Here is a 15,166-nt window from a genome sequence, read left to right as displayed (position 1 = left end):
AATTACACTGTATTGTGTATTTGGAAATTGCTAAGAGAGGGAATCTTAAAAGTTCTCATCATGAGAAAAAGAAATGGTAACTGTGAGGTGACAGATGTTCACCAGACTTCTTGTGATGATCATTTCACAGTATATACAACAATTGAATCATCATGTTGTATACCTGAAACTAATATAATGTGATATGTCAATTATATCTCAATAAAAAAATGAAGAAGAAAAGACTTACACTAAAGGGGGAAATTAAATGGAGAAAGAGGAACCCAGTGCTTTACGGTTTACATGGAACTCTCCTGTTGATCCAGCTTAGACCTCAAACAGCCAGGTGAAGTCCACATTATCATCATCCACATCTCACAATGAGGAAACTACTCGGAAAGTCCCAAAGCCAGGAAATGGGAAAGCTGGGCCTCAAATCTGGGTCTTCTGAATCAAACCATCCACATTTCCTCACCTAACATCAATGAGCCAATTTCATTTAACGCAAGAAACCTTCACTGACTGCAGTCTGTGCCAGTGTTGCCAGGACGGCCGTTAAGACCTCGATAGTGAAAGCAGGGGCCGTGACTAGCAGGTCAGCCTCACCTCGGAGCCTGTTAAAAATGCAGAATCTTGGGCCCCCACCCCGAAACTTACAATCAGGATCTGCATTTTAACAAGACCCCCAGGCAATTCAAATGCACATTGTGTGAGAAGCACTGACTTAAGGGACCCACTCTCCCTAAAAAATGGAGAAGGCTTAAGTGTGAGGAAGGACTCCAAAAGCCCAGACTAAGAAAAGAAGTGAGAGATCCGGAGTTACCCCCAGAAGACGCCCTGATAGTGTCCCCACGGCCAGGCCAGCCTAGCCACAAATGGCACCTGAGAAATTGAGGTCCAGTTGCCTGGAAACTTACCAGAGCTGTACATGCCGCAGCCAAAACCATTCACTCCACACCCACGATCGCCCTTCCTCCTTTCTGAGCCAAGCTTGTTGAGAGAGGAGCTGAACACTCTCTGCTTCCCTTATCCTTGCTTCCCACCCACACCTTTCCTCCCCCTCACTCCACGAAACTGCTTCCACACAGGTGATCTCAAGAATATCAACGGAGACTTTTAACATAGTTCTTTGCGCTGCAAAGAATACATGCTCACGGCAAAGGAAAAGAAATCCAAGGAGTGAAGGATGGTAAAGGCGGAAATGAAGTCCCATTCTATACTACAGTCCATCCCGGGTCCCCAAGGTTATTCCTCAGATGTCATCACTGGTAGCAGTTGACTGTGTTTCCTTTTAGAGATGGTTTATGCATATCCATACTAGCATATATTTGTGTATTTTGTATGTAAACAGGCACATATTGAACTCGCTCTTCTGAAGGTTGCTTTTTTCACTTAATAATGCTTCTTGGTCTCCTTTCTGTGTCAATATCTGTAGACCTACCTCATTTTTTAACAGCCACATAATCATCTATTGTCTGGCCTCACCATAGTTCCTTTAACCAGCTCCCTACTAATGGACATGCAGGTTGTTTCTGGTCTCTTTCTGTTAGTAGCTGGGTCAATGCCAACTGCTATAACAAACCCAAGGACCAAAGTGTGTCTTGCTCACAATAGTCCAAGGGGGCTGTTTTCCTAGTTGTAGGTGGTGTTCCATGCCTTTTCTGCCTTTTGGACCTGCCCCCTTCTAGGGCCTCTGAGTTCTCTGCATTCAGCTGGTGGACAGAACAGACAGCGAAGAACACACACCTACTTTGTAAGCATCTTGGCCTGGAGGAAACACACTGTACTTCTAATCACTGTCCATGACGAGAACCAGCCACAGGGCCCACCTGGATGCAGGGGGTGCTGGGAAGTGTAGTCCTTGGCTGGGCAGGCCGTCGGGAAACAGCTATACTCTGGAGGGGTGCCCAGGGGACCTTAGGTGGACGCCTCCCCATCTCTGCCACAAAGGCTGCAACGAATGTCCTTGCAGACAGGTGTTTATGTGCTTGTACAATTAAACTTCCAGAAGTGGAGTTACTGGGTTAAAGGGGATGTGCATTTTACATTTGGGTAGAAAATATCTAATTGTCCTCCTAAAAACTGCATTGACTTGTGCTCCTACCAACACTGAGAATACTTAGTTCTACACACTCCTGCCAGCAATAACTGTTACAATTTTTAAAAATATATTTCCCAGTCTTATAGGTGAATAATATTATCTTATGGTTTTAATTTGCATTTCTTTAATTTTAAGAAAGATGAAGTATCTTTCCGTATCTTTATTTTCCATTTGTAGCTCTTTCACTATAGCTCTTCTCACGGCCTCTGTTCCTTTGTGTTACCAGCTGCTTCTCTCTTCCTTATTGATTTACAAGAACTTTGAAAAAGTATATCAAATATATAAATATATATGTTTGTATATATATATATATATATATATATATATGAAATCATCCCCTTTTTTCTATCTTATATGCTGCAAATATTTTTCCAATTAGTCATTTTCCTTTTATTTTATTTATGGTATCTTTCCATCTCTGAGACTTACATTTCTTTGGTAGTCTAACTTTTCAGTCTTTTCCTTTTATGATTTTTGTCTCATGCTTAGAAAGGCTGTCCTCATGCCAAGATTAATTTTATATCCTCACGTTTTCTTCTCTTGCTAGAGTCACACTTGAATCCAGATTCTGCAACTCGCTGCGTTGCTTTGATGATTGACTTTGGTTCTGGGTGTCCCAGTTTTCCTCAGCCCACAAACAAGACTCAGGGAGGGCCTGCCTCCTGGGGTTACTGTGAAGACAGAGAGATGCCTCCTAGAGAGCAGGGAGCCGCACCTGGCCCCCCGGCACTGCACAGGAAGTCTCAGGGGTCGGCTTACGTCCAGTGTGTCTATGACCATGTCTCCGTCAGCTCGGGCTGTGTGATAGTGGGATGTATCATACGAAATATATATATTGGTCTCCATCCCTGTTCCTGGCACAGAGCTCCTAAAATCCTTGGAATTTCCTAAGTGATGAAAATGATCAAGGTGTCTGGTTATGTTAATGAGGTGACTTTTGGACCACACCTGAAGGATGGGGGCCGGTTGCCAGGAGAACCAAATTTGTGATTCCCACCCCTCTGACTCCGGAGAGTGACAAGGGACAGGAGATGGAGTTTAACCACCAATGGGCAATGATTTAATCAACCATGCTTATGTAATGAAGCTCCATAAAACTCCAAAAGGACGGGGTTTGGGGAGCTTCAGGTTGCTGAACACCTGAAGACTAGGGGAGAGTGGTGTGCTCGGAGAGTGTGGAAGCTTGGAGCCCCTTCCCACATTCCTTGCCCTAAGCATGTCTTCCGTCTGGCTGTTCCTGAGTTGTATCCTTTTGTAAAAAACGAGTGACCTAGTAAGTCAACTGTTTCTCTGAGTTCTGTGAGCTAATCAAGCAAGTTAATCGAACCCAAGGAGGGGGTGGTGGGAACCTCTGATTTACAGCTGTCTGTCAGAAGCACAGGTGACAATCTGGACTTGCAATTGGTGTCTGCAGTGTGGGGGACAGTCCTGTAGGACTGAGCCCTAACCTGTGGGATCTGACGCTGTCTCCAGGTAGATAGTGTCAGAATTGAGTTGAATGGCAGGACACCCAGCTGGAGAATTGCCTGTTGCTGTGGGGAAAAAACTCACACATCAGAATTGGGTGCAGAATCGCAGGCTGCTATAACAAAAATACCATAGACCGGAGGGCGTAAACAACAGAAATTGATTTCTCACAGGCTGGGAGTCCAAGATCAAGGCGCCAGCCGATTTGGTTCCTGGTGAGGACTCTTCCTGCTTTACAGATGGATGTCTCCTTGCTGTGTCCTCACATGGTGGAGAGAGAGAGATCACCTCTGTCGTGTCTCTTCTTAGAAGAGCACTAAGCCCATTTGTGAGGGCTCCACCATCATGACCTAATTACCTCCCACAGGCCCCACCTCCAAACATCGTCACACTGGGGATGAGGGCATCACCTTATGAATTTGGGGGAGACACAAACATTTAGTCTGTAGCAGACTATGTGTATGGCTGACGTATGCTGCATGCCCCCCCTTTTTTAAGATATACAAAGTGATGATTTAATATACATATACATTGTGAAATGATTACCACAGCCAAGTTAATAACACATCCATCACCTCACATACTTACCATTTTGTGTGCATTTTGTGTAGTAAGAACACTTAAGATCTACTCTTTTAGCAAATTTCAAGTATGCAATACAGTATTATTAACTACAGTCACAATGCTGTGCAATAGATCCCCAGAACTTATTCATCTTATAACTGAAAATTTGTACCCTTTGACCAACATCTTCCCATTTCCTCAACCCCCAGCCCTGGTAACCACCATTCTACCCTCTGGTTCTATGAGTTCGACATATAGGTTCCACGTATAAGTGAAATCATGTAGTATTTGTCTTTCTGTGTCTGGCTTATTTCACTCAGCCATAAAAAAAAGGGGGAAATCCTGCCATTTGCCACAGCGTGGGTGAACGTGGAGGGCATCGTGCTCAGTGAAGTAAGCTGAGTGCCCATTTCTTATGCGTAGCAAGTGACAGAACTCAAACTCAGGGCTCTTTGCTTCCAAACCCCATACTCACAGCCAGCCACTGAAGCAGCCCTGGCCCCTGACCATCGCTGCACGGGTATATCGGGCAGGGAGGATCCTTTCTGGTCCCCGCCTGTCACACGGCAGGCCTCAGGACAAATTCCACAATGCACAGGGGTGGTGGACAGACGAGGCTTTGCTGGGGAAACTCGCAAGCCAAGGGCCTTGATAGAAGAGGCAGGCGTGGGTCACTCTGTTCCCTCACCGTCAGCCTGAGGGACATGTCAGGGTCTGGACAAACTGGCTTTAGGCCCCAGGGAAGGGCCTCCCCCCGCCACACCTCCATCCGCTTCCTTCTTCATAGGGTGGGAGTGAGAGCAGCCTCACCAGCTGGGGGATAATCAAACTTCAGGGACATCAGGCAGGCTGGGCTTAGGTGCCAGCTGTTTATAGGAGTTAGCCGGGAAAGCCTGCTGCCCGGCCCCTGGAGACCTTGATGACTGGTGGGAAACTGGGTTCTGGCAGAGCCCCTCCTGCCAGAGGGAGGATGCCACCAGCCCTTGTGGGAAGCTGAGTTCAGGTGCTGTCCCTCACACTGGGAGAAGGTGACTTCCCCCACCCCTGTGGGCCACAAGGCTGTTATCACCTTGAGGACAGAGACTATACCATGCTTATCTTTGTATCCCTGGCGTACAGTAGGTACTCAATAAATGCTTGATTGATGAATGAACATATGGATGCATACCAGGCACAGGACAGGCATTGTCGATATAGAGATGTGACAGTCATGATCCCTGCCTTCTGTGACCTTACACTCTAAGGCGATGATAGACACAGATAATGCGTAAGACATGGGCCATGTCTACAGCGGGTACCATGGAATCACAGGGTGACAAATGCCTAACTCTTCCCGGAAGCGGGAAATAATGAGGACACAGTCAGGGAAGGCTCTGTGGTGGAGGTGATGAGGAGCTAAGAGCTGAGAGCAGCTTTGCCTGACAGGCTACAGAGGGCTTCCCTCAAAGGGCACATGTCAAAGGTCCCGTAGCACGAAAAGTACAGTCTGGCAGGGAGGACTCTGAATCATCCTGTCTGGCCAGAGCCCGGGGTGGCCATGGGCCAGATTAAGAAAAGCCACATAAATCCTGTTAAGGCCTTTATCCTGTGAGGAATGAAGAATTATTGATGGAGTTCACGCTGGGATGTAATGTTTTGCTCCTGGGTCACATAAGTGTGAGGATTTGGGGCTCTGGAAGTGGGAGGAAGTGGTTCTCATTTCTCCTCTCGACCAGACGAGTATAAACGGCCACAGGTGCTGGGCCTGCGCCCCGCTCAGCACATGTGGCTTTAACAGGTTTCATTTTAAGAACCAGTTTCTTGCAATAAAGCCTTTCCCCTCCTCTTCCGCTCCTAATTATCCCTCCAAGGAGCCTGGTTGCCCAGTTAGGAGCTAATAAATCACTGAAGGCCCCCAGGCAGCGAGGCCTTCCAGAACACAGACACGGAAGGTACAGACTTAGCAGAAAATGAAATGTTCCAGAGGGTTCTAGTGGTAATAATCAGAGGTGTGCCAATTCTGTACGTTCCCAGTGAGGCCCTGCTCAGACGGGCTCCCAGGAGCTAACACACACACGGGATGTCCCTTGTGTGGACAGTGGGGCCAAGCAGCTGTCTCTGCCCCACTAGGTGGGTCAAAAAATATCATTTCCAGAGAGCCTCCAGCTGACAAGAGAGTATTTAGATTTTTTTCTTTTTTTGGAGGGGCCACAGGAAATCTGTGATTTTTCCCTCGGGAAGAAGATAGAGTACAGACTTTGGTGGTTGGGGGAGGCACATGTCTCAGCTGGCACACAAGTGTGCTTCTTCCTGATTGTTCTCAGATTAAAGCCCGCCTTTCTGTTTCCCGTCAGCAAATATTTACTACACCCCCACTAAGTGCCAGTCAGCCCCTTGGTGCTGAGAATACAGCTATGAACAAGACAGACACCAACCCTATTCTTTGGAATTTACAGTCTACGGTTGGGGGCGGGGATGGCAGAGACACAGACATAAAAATAAATATATGGCATATTAGATAGTGATGAGTGCAATTGTGTTATTTATGAGAGTAGCTTTTATTGAGGGCACGCCTCCCAAGCTTCTCTGATCATAAGAATCATGGAGAAGCTTGTTAAAAATGTAGATTCCTGGACGGCACCCCAAGCCCATTGAATCCGAATGTACAGAGGAGGGGCCTGGAATTCTTTTTCCCAAGGTGCTCCCCAGGTGATGCTCATGAACAGCTGTATTATATCACAGGCTAAGTGGCTAAAGGAACACGCGGGCTGCACCAGTGCTGCTTAGGCCCAGGGTCCTCTGGGGAGCTTTAGAACTGCAGGTGCCCAGGCCCCACTCCCGGATTGCTGATTTCATCAGTCTGCCGTGGGGCCCAGCCATTTACATATCTCCAAAACCCTCCAGGTGGTCCCAGTGTGCAACTTGACTTCCCCACTCCCTCCCCTCCGGCCACACTGCAGAGTGACCACAGCCCCGTCCTCTCTCAACACTAGAGGGAGCCTTGGGCAAAGCACCGTGTGCAGGGGGCAAAACAGAAATGGCATGAGATGCGTTCCTTTAAATCTCATTTTAGCTTCTTCCGTTGGAGATTTGGGTGGACGCAAAGCCTGGACTACCTCAGTCTGTGAGCCTGAGCACCTGTGGCCGTGACGCACTCTTAAACCAGTGCAATGATCCTCCCTCCCCAGGACTCTCTGCTAAAACCTTTCTCTGCCCAAGGCCAGAATGCTGGGAAAAGGCTGGGCTTCATAAACTGACACTAGTCACTTCTGAGGACCCAAGGTAACCTCTCAATAGGCACCTACCTTTGACACTGGATCTTTGATCAATTTATTGAGCACCTATGTTGTGCCAAGTATTGTGCTAGGCAAAACTGAACAGGAAACGCATTGCCCAAGTTGCTGAAAATCTATTGATATGAATGGATGCATAGCTAATAGGTTCCACAAAATGGGATGAGGCTCCTGGTGGCTGGGTGCACAGAGTGCCACGCAGTTACAAGAAAGGGTCCAGGGTGGGTATGACTTTTGGCTTGGATCGGAAAGAGGAGAAAAAGTTCACCAGGGTGAAGAGTCAAGAAAGATGACCCAGAGTCTTAAAAAATAAAAACAAAACACTCAGCAAGTGCAAAACACACGAAAGGGCAGGCTGTGGTTTGGGGAGTGGATTTTGTGTTCAGCATGGCATGAGCATCGGGTTACCAGGAGGTGGCAAGAGATGAGTTCTGGGAAGGTAGGCAGCAGCCTGAGTACCAAGTCAAGGAACATGGGCTTCATTCAAAGGATAACTGAGGGTTGACAAGATTGAATTTGCTTTAGGAAGGTTTCCCTGGTGGACACAGAATGCAGAGTGGATTGAAAGTGAGAAGAGAATAGAAGCATGGAGGTCAGAGAGAAATCTCCTGTCAGAGGAATAGATGACAAGGCCCTGAGGCTCTATGAGTGGGCTAGGAAAGGAGGGAGAGAGGTGAGAGCTTACAAGAACGAAAGACCTTAGATGTGAGGAGGAATCAAGATTGATTGTGGAGCTAGCTTGGTGGCATAGTGGTTAAGTTCACGTGCTCCACTTTGGCAGCCCAGGGTCCGTGGGTTCGGATCCCGGGTGCAGACCTATACACTGCTCATCAAGCCGTGCTGTGGTGGCGTACCACATACAAAAAATAGAGGAAGATTGCCACAGATGTTAGCTCAGGGACAATCTTACCCAAGCAAAAAGAGGAAGATTGGCAACAGATGGTCGCTCAGGGCCAATCTTCCTCACCAAAAAACAATAGATAAACACAAAGAGTGATTCTGAGGTTTTTCTGCTTTGTGAGTAGATTCATGGTGATATAATTTGCAAGAACAGGCAAAAGAGAGAAGTCAGTTTGGGGAAGAAGATGGCGAGTTCAGTTGCTGAGGTGAGGTGTCCAGTCCACAGACAGTTGGACATTCTGTCGGGAGCATGTGGAAAGTTGGGGCTGCAGTCACAGACTTGGGAGTCAGCAGCTCCCAGGTGGTGGTTAAAGGCTGGGGAAGGAACGAGGTCATCCAGGAAGACACAGGTAGAATGAGAGCAGTGGGAGGCAGACCTGCGGGAAGATCCAGAATGGTTTGGAGAGAGTTAGGAATTTGAAAATGGGGCGAGGGCTTCAGTGCGTAACCGGATTAGACAGGTTGTTGGTTTCATTTAAACTCTAAAAATATTGGTGGAGACCTTACTTGCGCCGTGGACTGAGGTAGACTCTGGAGATGGAGATGCAAATAAGGAGCGCCCTGCCCTGCCTTCATGGAGCTTACAATCAAGTTGGGTGAGCGTAGCTTCCACACAGAGGCAGCTAGGTTGTGAAAGATAGGTCAGAGTTCTTGGGTTGCAAGCAACAGAAACCAACTCTGACTAACTTCAAGTAGTAGTAAGTTTTTAGAAGGATGTGTTGCAACTTACAGAATACAGGGGAAAGTAGAAGAATCGGGTCTCAGAAAGGGCAAGAACCAAGGCAGCTGAGGGGATTTGGTAAGAAAAACTGACAAAGAGATTCTTCCAGGCTCCTATGCCTGGTAGGAAGATTCAGTCCAAGCATTTTCAGTCTTTATGAGACTTTTTTTTGTCTTTATGACACAACTGGCACTGATCGGCTTAACTTCAGTCATGCACCCACCCCTTGGCCTGCTAAGATTTTATCCAAAGCAGGAGTAGAAGCTCCTTAAAGAAAAATCTGGAGGCTGTTACCAGATGTAGGGAAAATTGTTGCTGAGCAGGTTAGAATAACAGATGGGAGGTGAGGAAGTCCAAATGGTGAGTGTTAGACTCTCTCCCAGTAATTTATGCAGAGCTACCTGGAAAAGACAGGAGACTGAAGCTTAGAGGGTTTCAGGGTGAGAAAAGTTCAGCTATTTGTTAACAGCTGGAAACAAGTAAGCAAAATTTAAATGATGACGTGAAGAGGAAAAATGAGCCTTGAGGAAAAGTCTAATGCATACCCCCACATGTGCACAGAGTGGGGACATGTAGCTTCAGTCTCCAAGCACGCTATTGTCACACAGGCCTCGGATGCTCCATTCCAGTGACCTAAGGAGAAAGAAATATGTAAGGGCGTCCTTTGGTGGGACAGAGAAAATTTGAAGTACACAGGAGCCATTCGACTCAGGCCTGAGGATGCGTGTGTGGTGGTGTTCACGGTCTGGTGTTCACATCTTTCTTAGTTTTGTAATTAGGTTTTGCAGCTGCTATGCCAATTAGGAATCAGAAGGGTGGAGCTTCACTTACATGCACAGCCGGGGGATGACGTGATGCTCCAAAGATCAGTGGAGCAGGTCAGAGTTTTCCAAACTGGTAACAGAGAGAGATGTTAAGTTGTGCTCCTGGCAAAAGTTCATAGCTCTTTAGTCAAATAAGCTTGGGAAATGCTGCATCCTCAGTTCCACCCTGGGATGTTCTTTAGTGTATTAAAGGATATTGCAGAGAAATCTATTTAATGGCTTCTCAGGTCAACTTTTTTGTGTTAGGGAAGACCTTTATATCAATAACCCCAATAGAGTTTGGAAAGTCCTTAAGTTTAAATGCCCTGTTGCATTTATATAATTTTGTCTACTCTCATCCTAAAGACTAACACCTAATTACAACATGTACCGGGGTCATATTATAATAGAGTTGGATTTCTAAGAAAATCTAGCCAAAGAATTCTGTTCAAGAGCACTTGTAATTTTTTGCTAATAAAGATATCCTATTTATGGGGCCGGCCTGGTGGCGCAGCGGTTAAGTTCTCACGTTCCACTTCTTGGTGGCCCAGGGTTCGCTGGTTCCTATCCCAGGGTGTGGACACGGCACCGCTTGGCAAAAGCCATGCTGTGGTAGGCGTCCCACATATAAAGTAGAGGAAGATGGGCATGGATGTTAGCTCAGGGCCAGTCTTCCTCAGCAAAAAGAGGAGGATTGGAAGTAGTTAGCTCAGGGCTAATCTTCCTCAAAAAAAAAAAAAAGATATCCTATTTAAAAAAATAGTGGCCTACTCAATATTAATAAATACTATTAAAATTTTCAACTCACAAGGATCCATTATAGACCTTACGCCTGGAAGGAAAATATCAGTTCTATCAGCCTGTCCGTTGCACAGTGACTTTGAAGGTTCAGGGGATAATGGGCAGGTTTGCAGGGAAAGCAGTAAGGGAAGGCACCTGAGAGCGTAGGTGGACAGGCGAGCCCCTGCCTGCCTTGTCCTCGGAGACTCGTGGGAGGGGCGCAGGATGGGTGCAGATAACAGTCAGTTTCAATATGGAGGAGAGAAAGGATGAAGCGTACACCTTTCAGTGTAGTGGGACACTAGTTGTGTGTTTGGGTGGGTGACAGGAGTGGGAGCTTATGGTAAGAATTTGGAACACTTACTATGAAGAGTGATGGGGGGGGTCTGTAAAGACAAACATAAAGATTATTGAGCAGTGCTGAGGGTTAAATTAATACAAATATAAACGATTCAGTTGTCAGGATCAGCAACTTTCTCTACTGCTGTTTGTCAACCGAGAGACAGAATGAGAATGCCTGAAGGGTTGGAAGGATGCATTACTAGAGACTGGAAGAGCAAATAGTACAGGGAAAGTAACGATGATGATGATAATGACGATAATGATGATATTGATGATGATGCTATTGAAATGATTGTCCATTGGGTTCAGAGAAGGTGTGGAAGAAAGTAAAATCAAGAGGACCATAGATGAATTTGAAAATCAGATATAATGAGTTTGAGACTGTGGTAAAGGAGAAAGAAATAAGGTTGTAATCTGTGTTAGTTTCCTGGGGCAGCCATACCAAATTACCACAAACTGGGGGGCGTAAAACAGCAGAAATGTATTCTTTCACATTTTTGGAGGCCAGAAGTCGGAACCCAAATTGTCGGCAAGGTTGGCTCCTTGCAGAGGCTCTGAGGGAGAATCCGCTCCAAGCTTCTCTCCTTGCGTCTGGTGGCTGCCAACAATCCTTGGCATTTCTTGGCTTGTAGACATATAACTCCATGCTCTGCCTCCTTCTTCACCTTGCCTTCTTCTCTGTGTGTCTCTTCCCCGCTTCTCTTCTAGAGACACTCCTCTTTGGATCTGGGGCCCACCCTAATCCAAAAGGATCTCATCTCGGGAGCCTTAATTTACTTACATCCGCAAACACCCTTTTTTCAAATAAGGTCACATTCGTAGGTTCTGGGTGGACATATCTTTTGGAAGGTCACCATTCAACCCACCACGTGGTCCTAGAGTAGAATTTCAGAGCGAACCATTTCATAGTTAGGGCAATTCCAGTGACAAGACCGAAGAGATGGCCGTGAGGAAGAGTTGCTAAAAGGGAAGAGAAAAGTGGACATACTTGGTCCAACAACTGTGAGGCCACGTTATTGGAGGGAGATGATGATAGGAGCTGGGAGGAAGACAACTAGGAACCAGGAGTCTATATTCCAGGGGACGTGAGGATGAATGCTTTGAGGATTGGTAAATCATGGTGTCAGGCCTGGGGAAAGTGATCTAGAGGTGGTTCTCAACTCTGCCTTCACATTGCATCATCGGAGGGGCTTTCTAAAAGCACCCACTCCCAAATGTGTTTCATCAGGTGGTCTAGGATCAGTTGTCTGGTTTTTTGTGTTTTGTTTGTTTAATCCCTCAGGTGGTCTAATGTGCAGCCAGGATTAAGAAAAACCAGTTTAAGGTAAAGCCTGACCTTCAGAAAGAAGTAGCAACTGGGAGCCAGGAGTGTTCCCCTCCATCGAGGCCTGAAAGAGACACTCCTGGGAAGGTGACTTCAGAGTTTCCCACCTCATTCCCTAAAGTCTCAAGCAGAGCCAGGAAATTAAAAATTAACAGAGCGAGAGCTTGCATTGCCGGACTTCGACCGAGGCCCCGACGGGCCTGGAGTCCTGCGCTTCTTCAGGCTTATGCTGAGGGTGTATTTGAGATGTGTTTCAGGAGGAAAAGACATCAGAACCCGTTTCTGAAACACTTGCTATTCCTACAAAACAAGCCTTCCTCCGCCTCGCCCCCCAAAATTTTCTTAATATATTTGGAGAAGCATCTTTTGCCAGGACAATATTTGATGGCTTCCTTTGTATTTTTGAATATGTAATAAATGCATTAAAAATTTCAAGCAGCATAAAAGATTATACAAGAAAAAGTCTTTCTCATTTATCCCCGACCTCCTCGCTCTGCTTTCATCTCAAGTCCCCTCCCCGGGAGCAACCACTTTTATCAGTTGCTTGTGTATCCTTCCTGAGGAGAACAGGCTGTATCTTGCCTTTTTTCATCTTGGGAATCATTCCCTATTAGTACATACAGATCTGTCCAACTCTATTAATTGGCTCTTCTATAATTTATTTAACCCATACTGATGGACATTTAGGTTATTTCCCGTCTTAAAGCAAACCTGTTAAAGATCTTTTTAAAAAAATCAACCAGAGTTAAAGTAGGTTTCTCACCAGAGAGAGACGGTCAAGTGTAGTGATTACAGATAACGATACTGTGTTATAAAAATCAAGCTTGCTGAAAGACTCAATCATAAGGTGTGTTCCTCACCAGGTGAGAGCAGCTGGGCCTCAAATGTCACAGAGGAGAGAAGGGACTCCATTAGGGAGGCGGGTGTAGGGCAATGATCTCCCTGAGCCCCTCGGGGAACCCTGTCCGATGATGTTCTGTTTCTGCCCCGCAGAAGCCTGATGCCCCGGACCCTCGAGAGCCAGATCACACTGGAGAAGACGCCCAGCTACTTCGTCACTCAAGAGGCCCCTCGACGGATCTTCAACATGTCCCGAGACACCAAGCTGATCGTGGTGGTGCGGAACCCAGTGACCCGTGCCATCTCCGATTACACCCAGACGCTCTCCAAGAAGCCGGACATCCCCACCTTCGAGGGCCTGTCCTTCCGCAACCGCACGCTGGGCCTGGTGGACGTGTCGTGGAACGCCATCCGCATCGGCATGTACGTGCTGCACCTGGAGAGCTGGCTGCAGTACTTTCCCCTGGCTCAGATCCACTTCGTCAGCGGCGAGCGGCTCATCACTGACCCGGCGGGTGAAATGGGGCGGGTCCAGGACTTCCTGGGCATTAAGAGGTTCATCACGGACAAGCACTTCTACTTCAACAAGACCAAAGGATTCCCTTGCTTGAAAAAAACAGAATCGAGCCTCCTGCCTCGGTGCCTGGGCAAATCGAAAGGCAGAACTCATGTACAGATCGATCCTGAAGTCATAGACCAGCTCCGGGAATTTTATAGACCTTATAATATTAAATTTTATGAAACTGTTGGGCAGGACTTCAGGTGGGAATAAGCCACCAAGATGCAAAGGCTCTTCTGCTGTCTCTTCCCTGAGGTTTGCCCTTAGAGACTATGACCCTCTTCCCCGAGCAAACCCAGCCTCCAGCCTCCTTTCCCCACCTTGGGTTCCATCATCCTGGAACCAGGAAGCCCAGCTAAGGCCAAGAATCCAGGGGTGCCTGCCGCTAGGTCTCCCAAGTCTGTCCAGGCAAAGTTGATCCGCTTCTGGCATGTCCAGTCAATTCTGAATCATTTCCCTTTGGCCCGTAACAGGCCTTGGGAAATTGCTTTAAGAAGAGTGGGTCTTCCAATTATGATAGATATTGTAAGTGGTGATGGTTCTGTTGCTATGAACACAGCAGCCTGTCCTTGTCCCTGTCGCCCCAGAGTGGGCTTGTTAATTTCAAGAGGCATGTACCTCCCCTCTAAGCTTTACTCTCCGGAGACGCGCTGGTTGTGGGATGGGAAACCATCCTCATCCTCCTGACCTTGGCAGCCCATGGAGAGTTTGCAGAACCGGAAGCACACCCTGGGCACTCCCAAGAGACAGACCCTTTAATGATGAAATAACCCCGAGATTTCAAAGCCTGTGATCTCAACAGTGCTTGAAGGGTAACTGTCTCTGAAAACCACTTTGTGACTCTCCCTGCTCCCTCTGGACAAAAGCACATACTCCTGCTCTTACGGGTACTCTCCTCACGTGAGCTTTCATGTTTGGCATGCAACAGAATCATGCTTGTCCATGTGAAATAAATATAGCTCTCTCGTGTCCTTAGCGCTGGGCTCTTCTCTGTAAGCCAGGCCTGGAGCACAGCTCCTTCACTCAACTCCTCCCATACAAGACGGGGCTGGTGCTGGGGCCGGGCTGGGAGGGCATGGGCGAGAAGCCAGAGTGGGTGATGGGGAAAAGAAGTTCTTGCTGGCAGAGGCTGGTGCAGACATGTCACCTGGGACCATCCTCTTTCTGAAACGTAAATCTGATTGGGCCAGCTCTCTGCTCAAGCTTTGCATCTGAAGCGCCAAACTAGAGGCCCAGGGGCTGATAGAAGATCAGACATGTTTTTGCTTGGCCAGCATGACGTTTTGAAATAATTTCTAACATTTAAAATTTGAGTGTTTCCATAGAAAAATATGGGTTTCCAGATTCGTTTTTTTTAGTGGAGACAGGGCTACACTGAGCCTGTACCCAGCATGGCAACAATTGGCCGCCGCCTTTAGATGGCGTTTTCCAATCCCCACCGAGCCCCGCCCCCCTCACTGATTGACGTCATCTGCCTGGCCCCCAGGCATTTGCGTTCACAACCCTGCTTTGGG

At 47.2% G+C, this 15,166-nt stretch overlaps 1 protein-coding gene across 1 annotated transcript in view; it reads left to right on the top strand.

Moving 5' to 3' along the window:
• Positions 1-14,627, top strand: part of HS3ST2 (heparan sulfate-glucosamine 3-sulfotransferase 2) — an 81,733-nt gene extending 67,106 nt beyond the window's left edge. Inside the window, exon 2 of the mRNA XM_014864746.3 lies at positions 13,247-14,627. Within this exon, the coding sequence (XP_014720232.2) occupies positions 13,247-13,865 (619 nt within the window). The 3' untranslated portion in view covers positions 13,866-14,627. The remainder of the gene's footprint in view (positions 1-13,246) is intronic.
• Positions 14,628-15,166: the final 539 nt, after the last annotated feature.

The sequence above is a fragment of the Equus asinus genome, chromosome 14 (genome assembly GCF_041296235.1).
Source record: "Equus asinus isolate D_3611 breed Donkey chromosome 14, EquAss-T2T_v2, whole genome shotgun sequence".
Lineage (NCBI taxonomy): Eukaryota > Metazoa > Chordata > Mammalia > Perissodactyla > Equidae > Equus > Equus asinus.
Note: the sequence above shows the minus strand (reverse complement) of the source record. Positions and strands in the feature narration are given on the sequence as shown.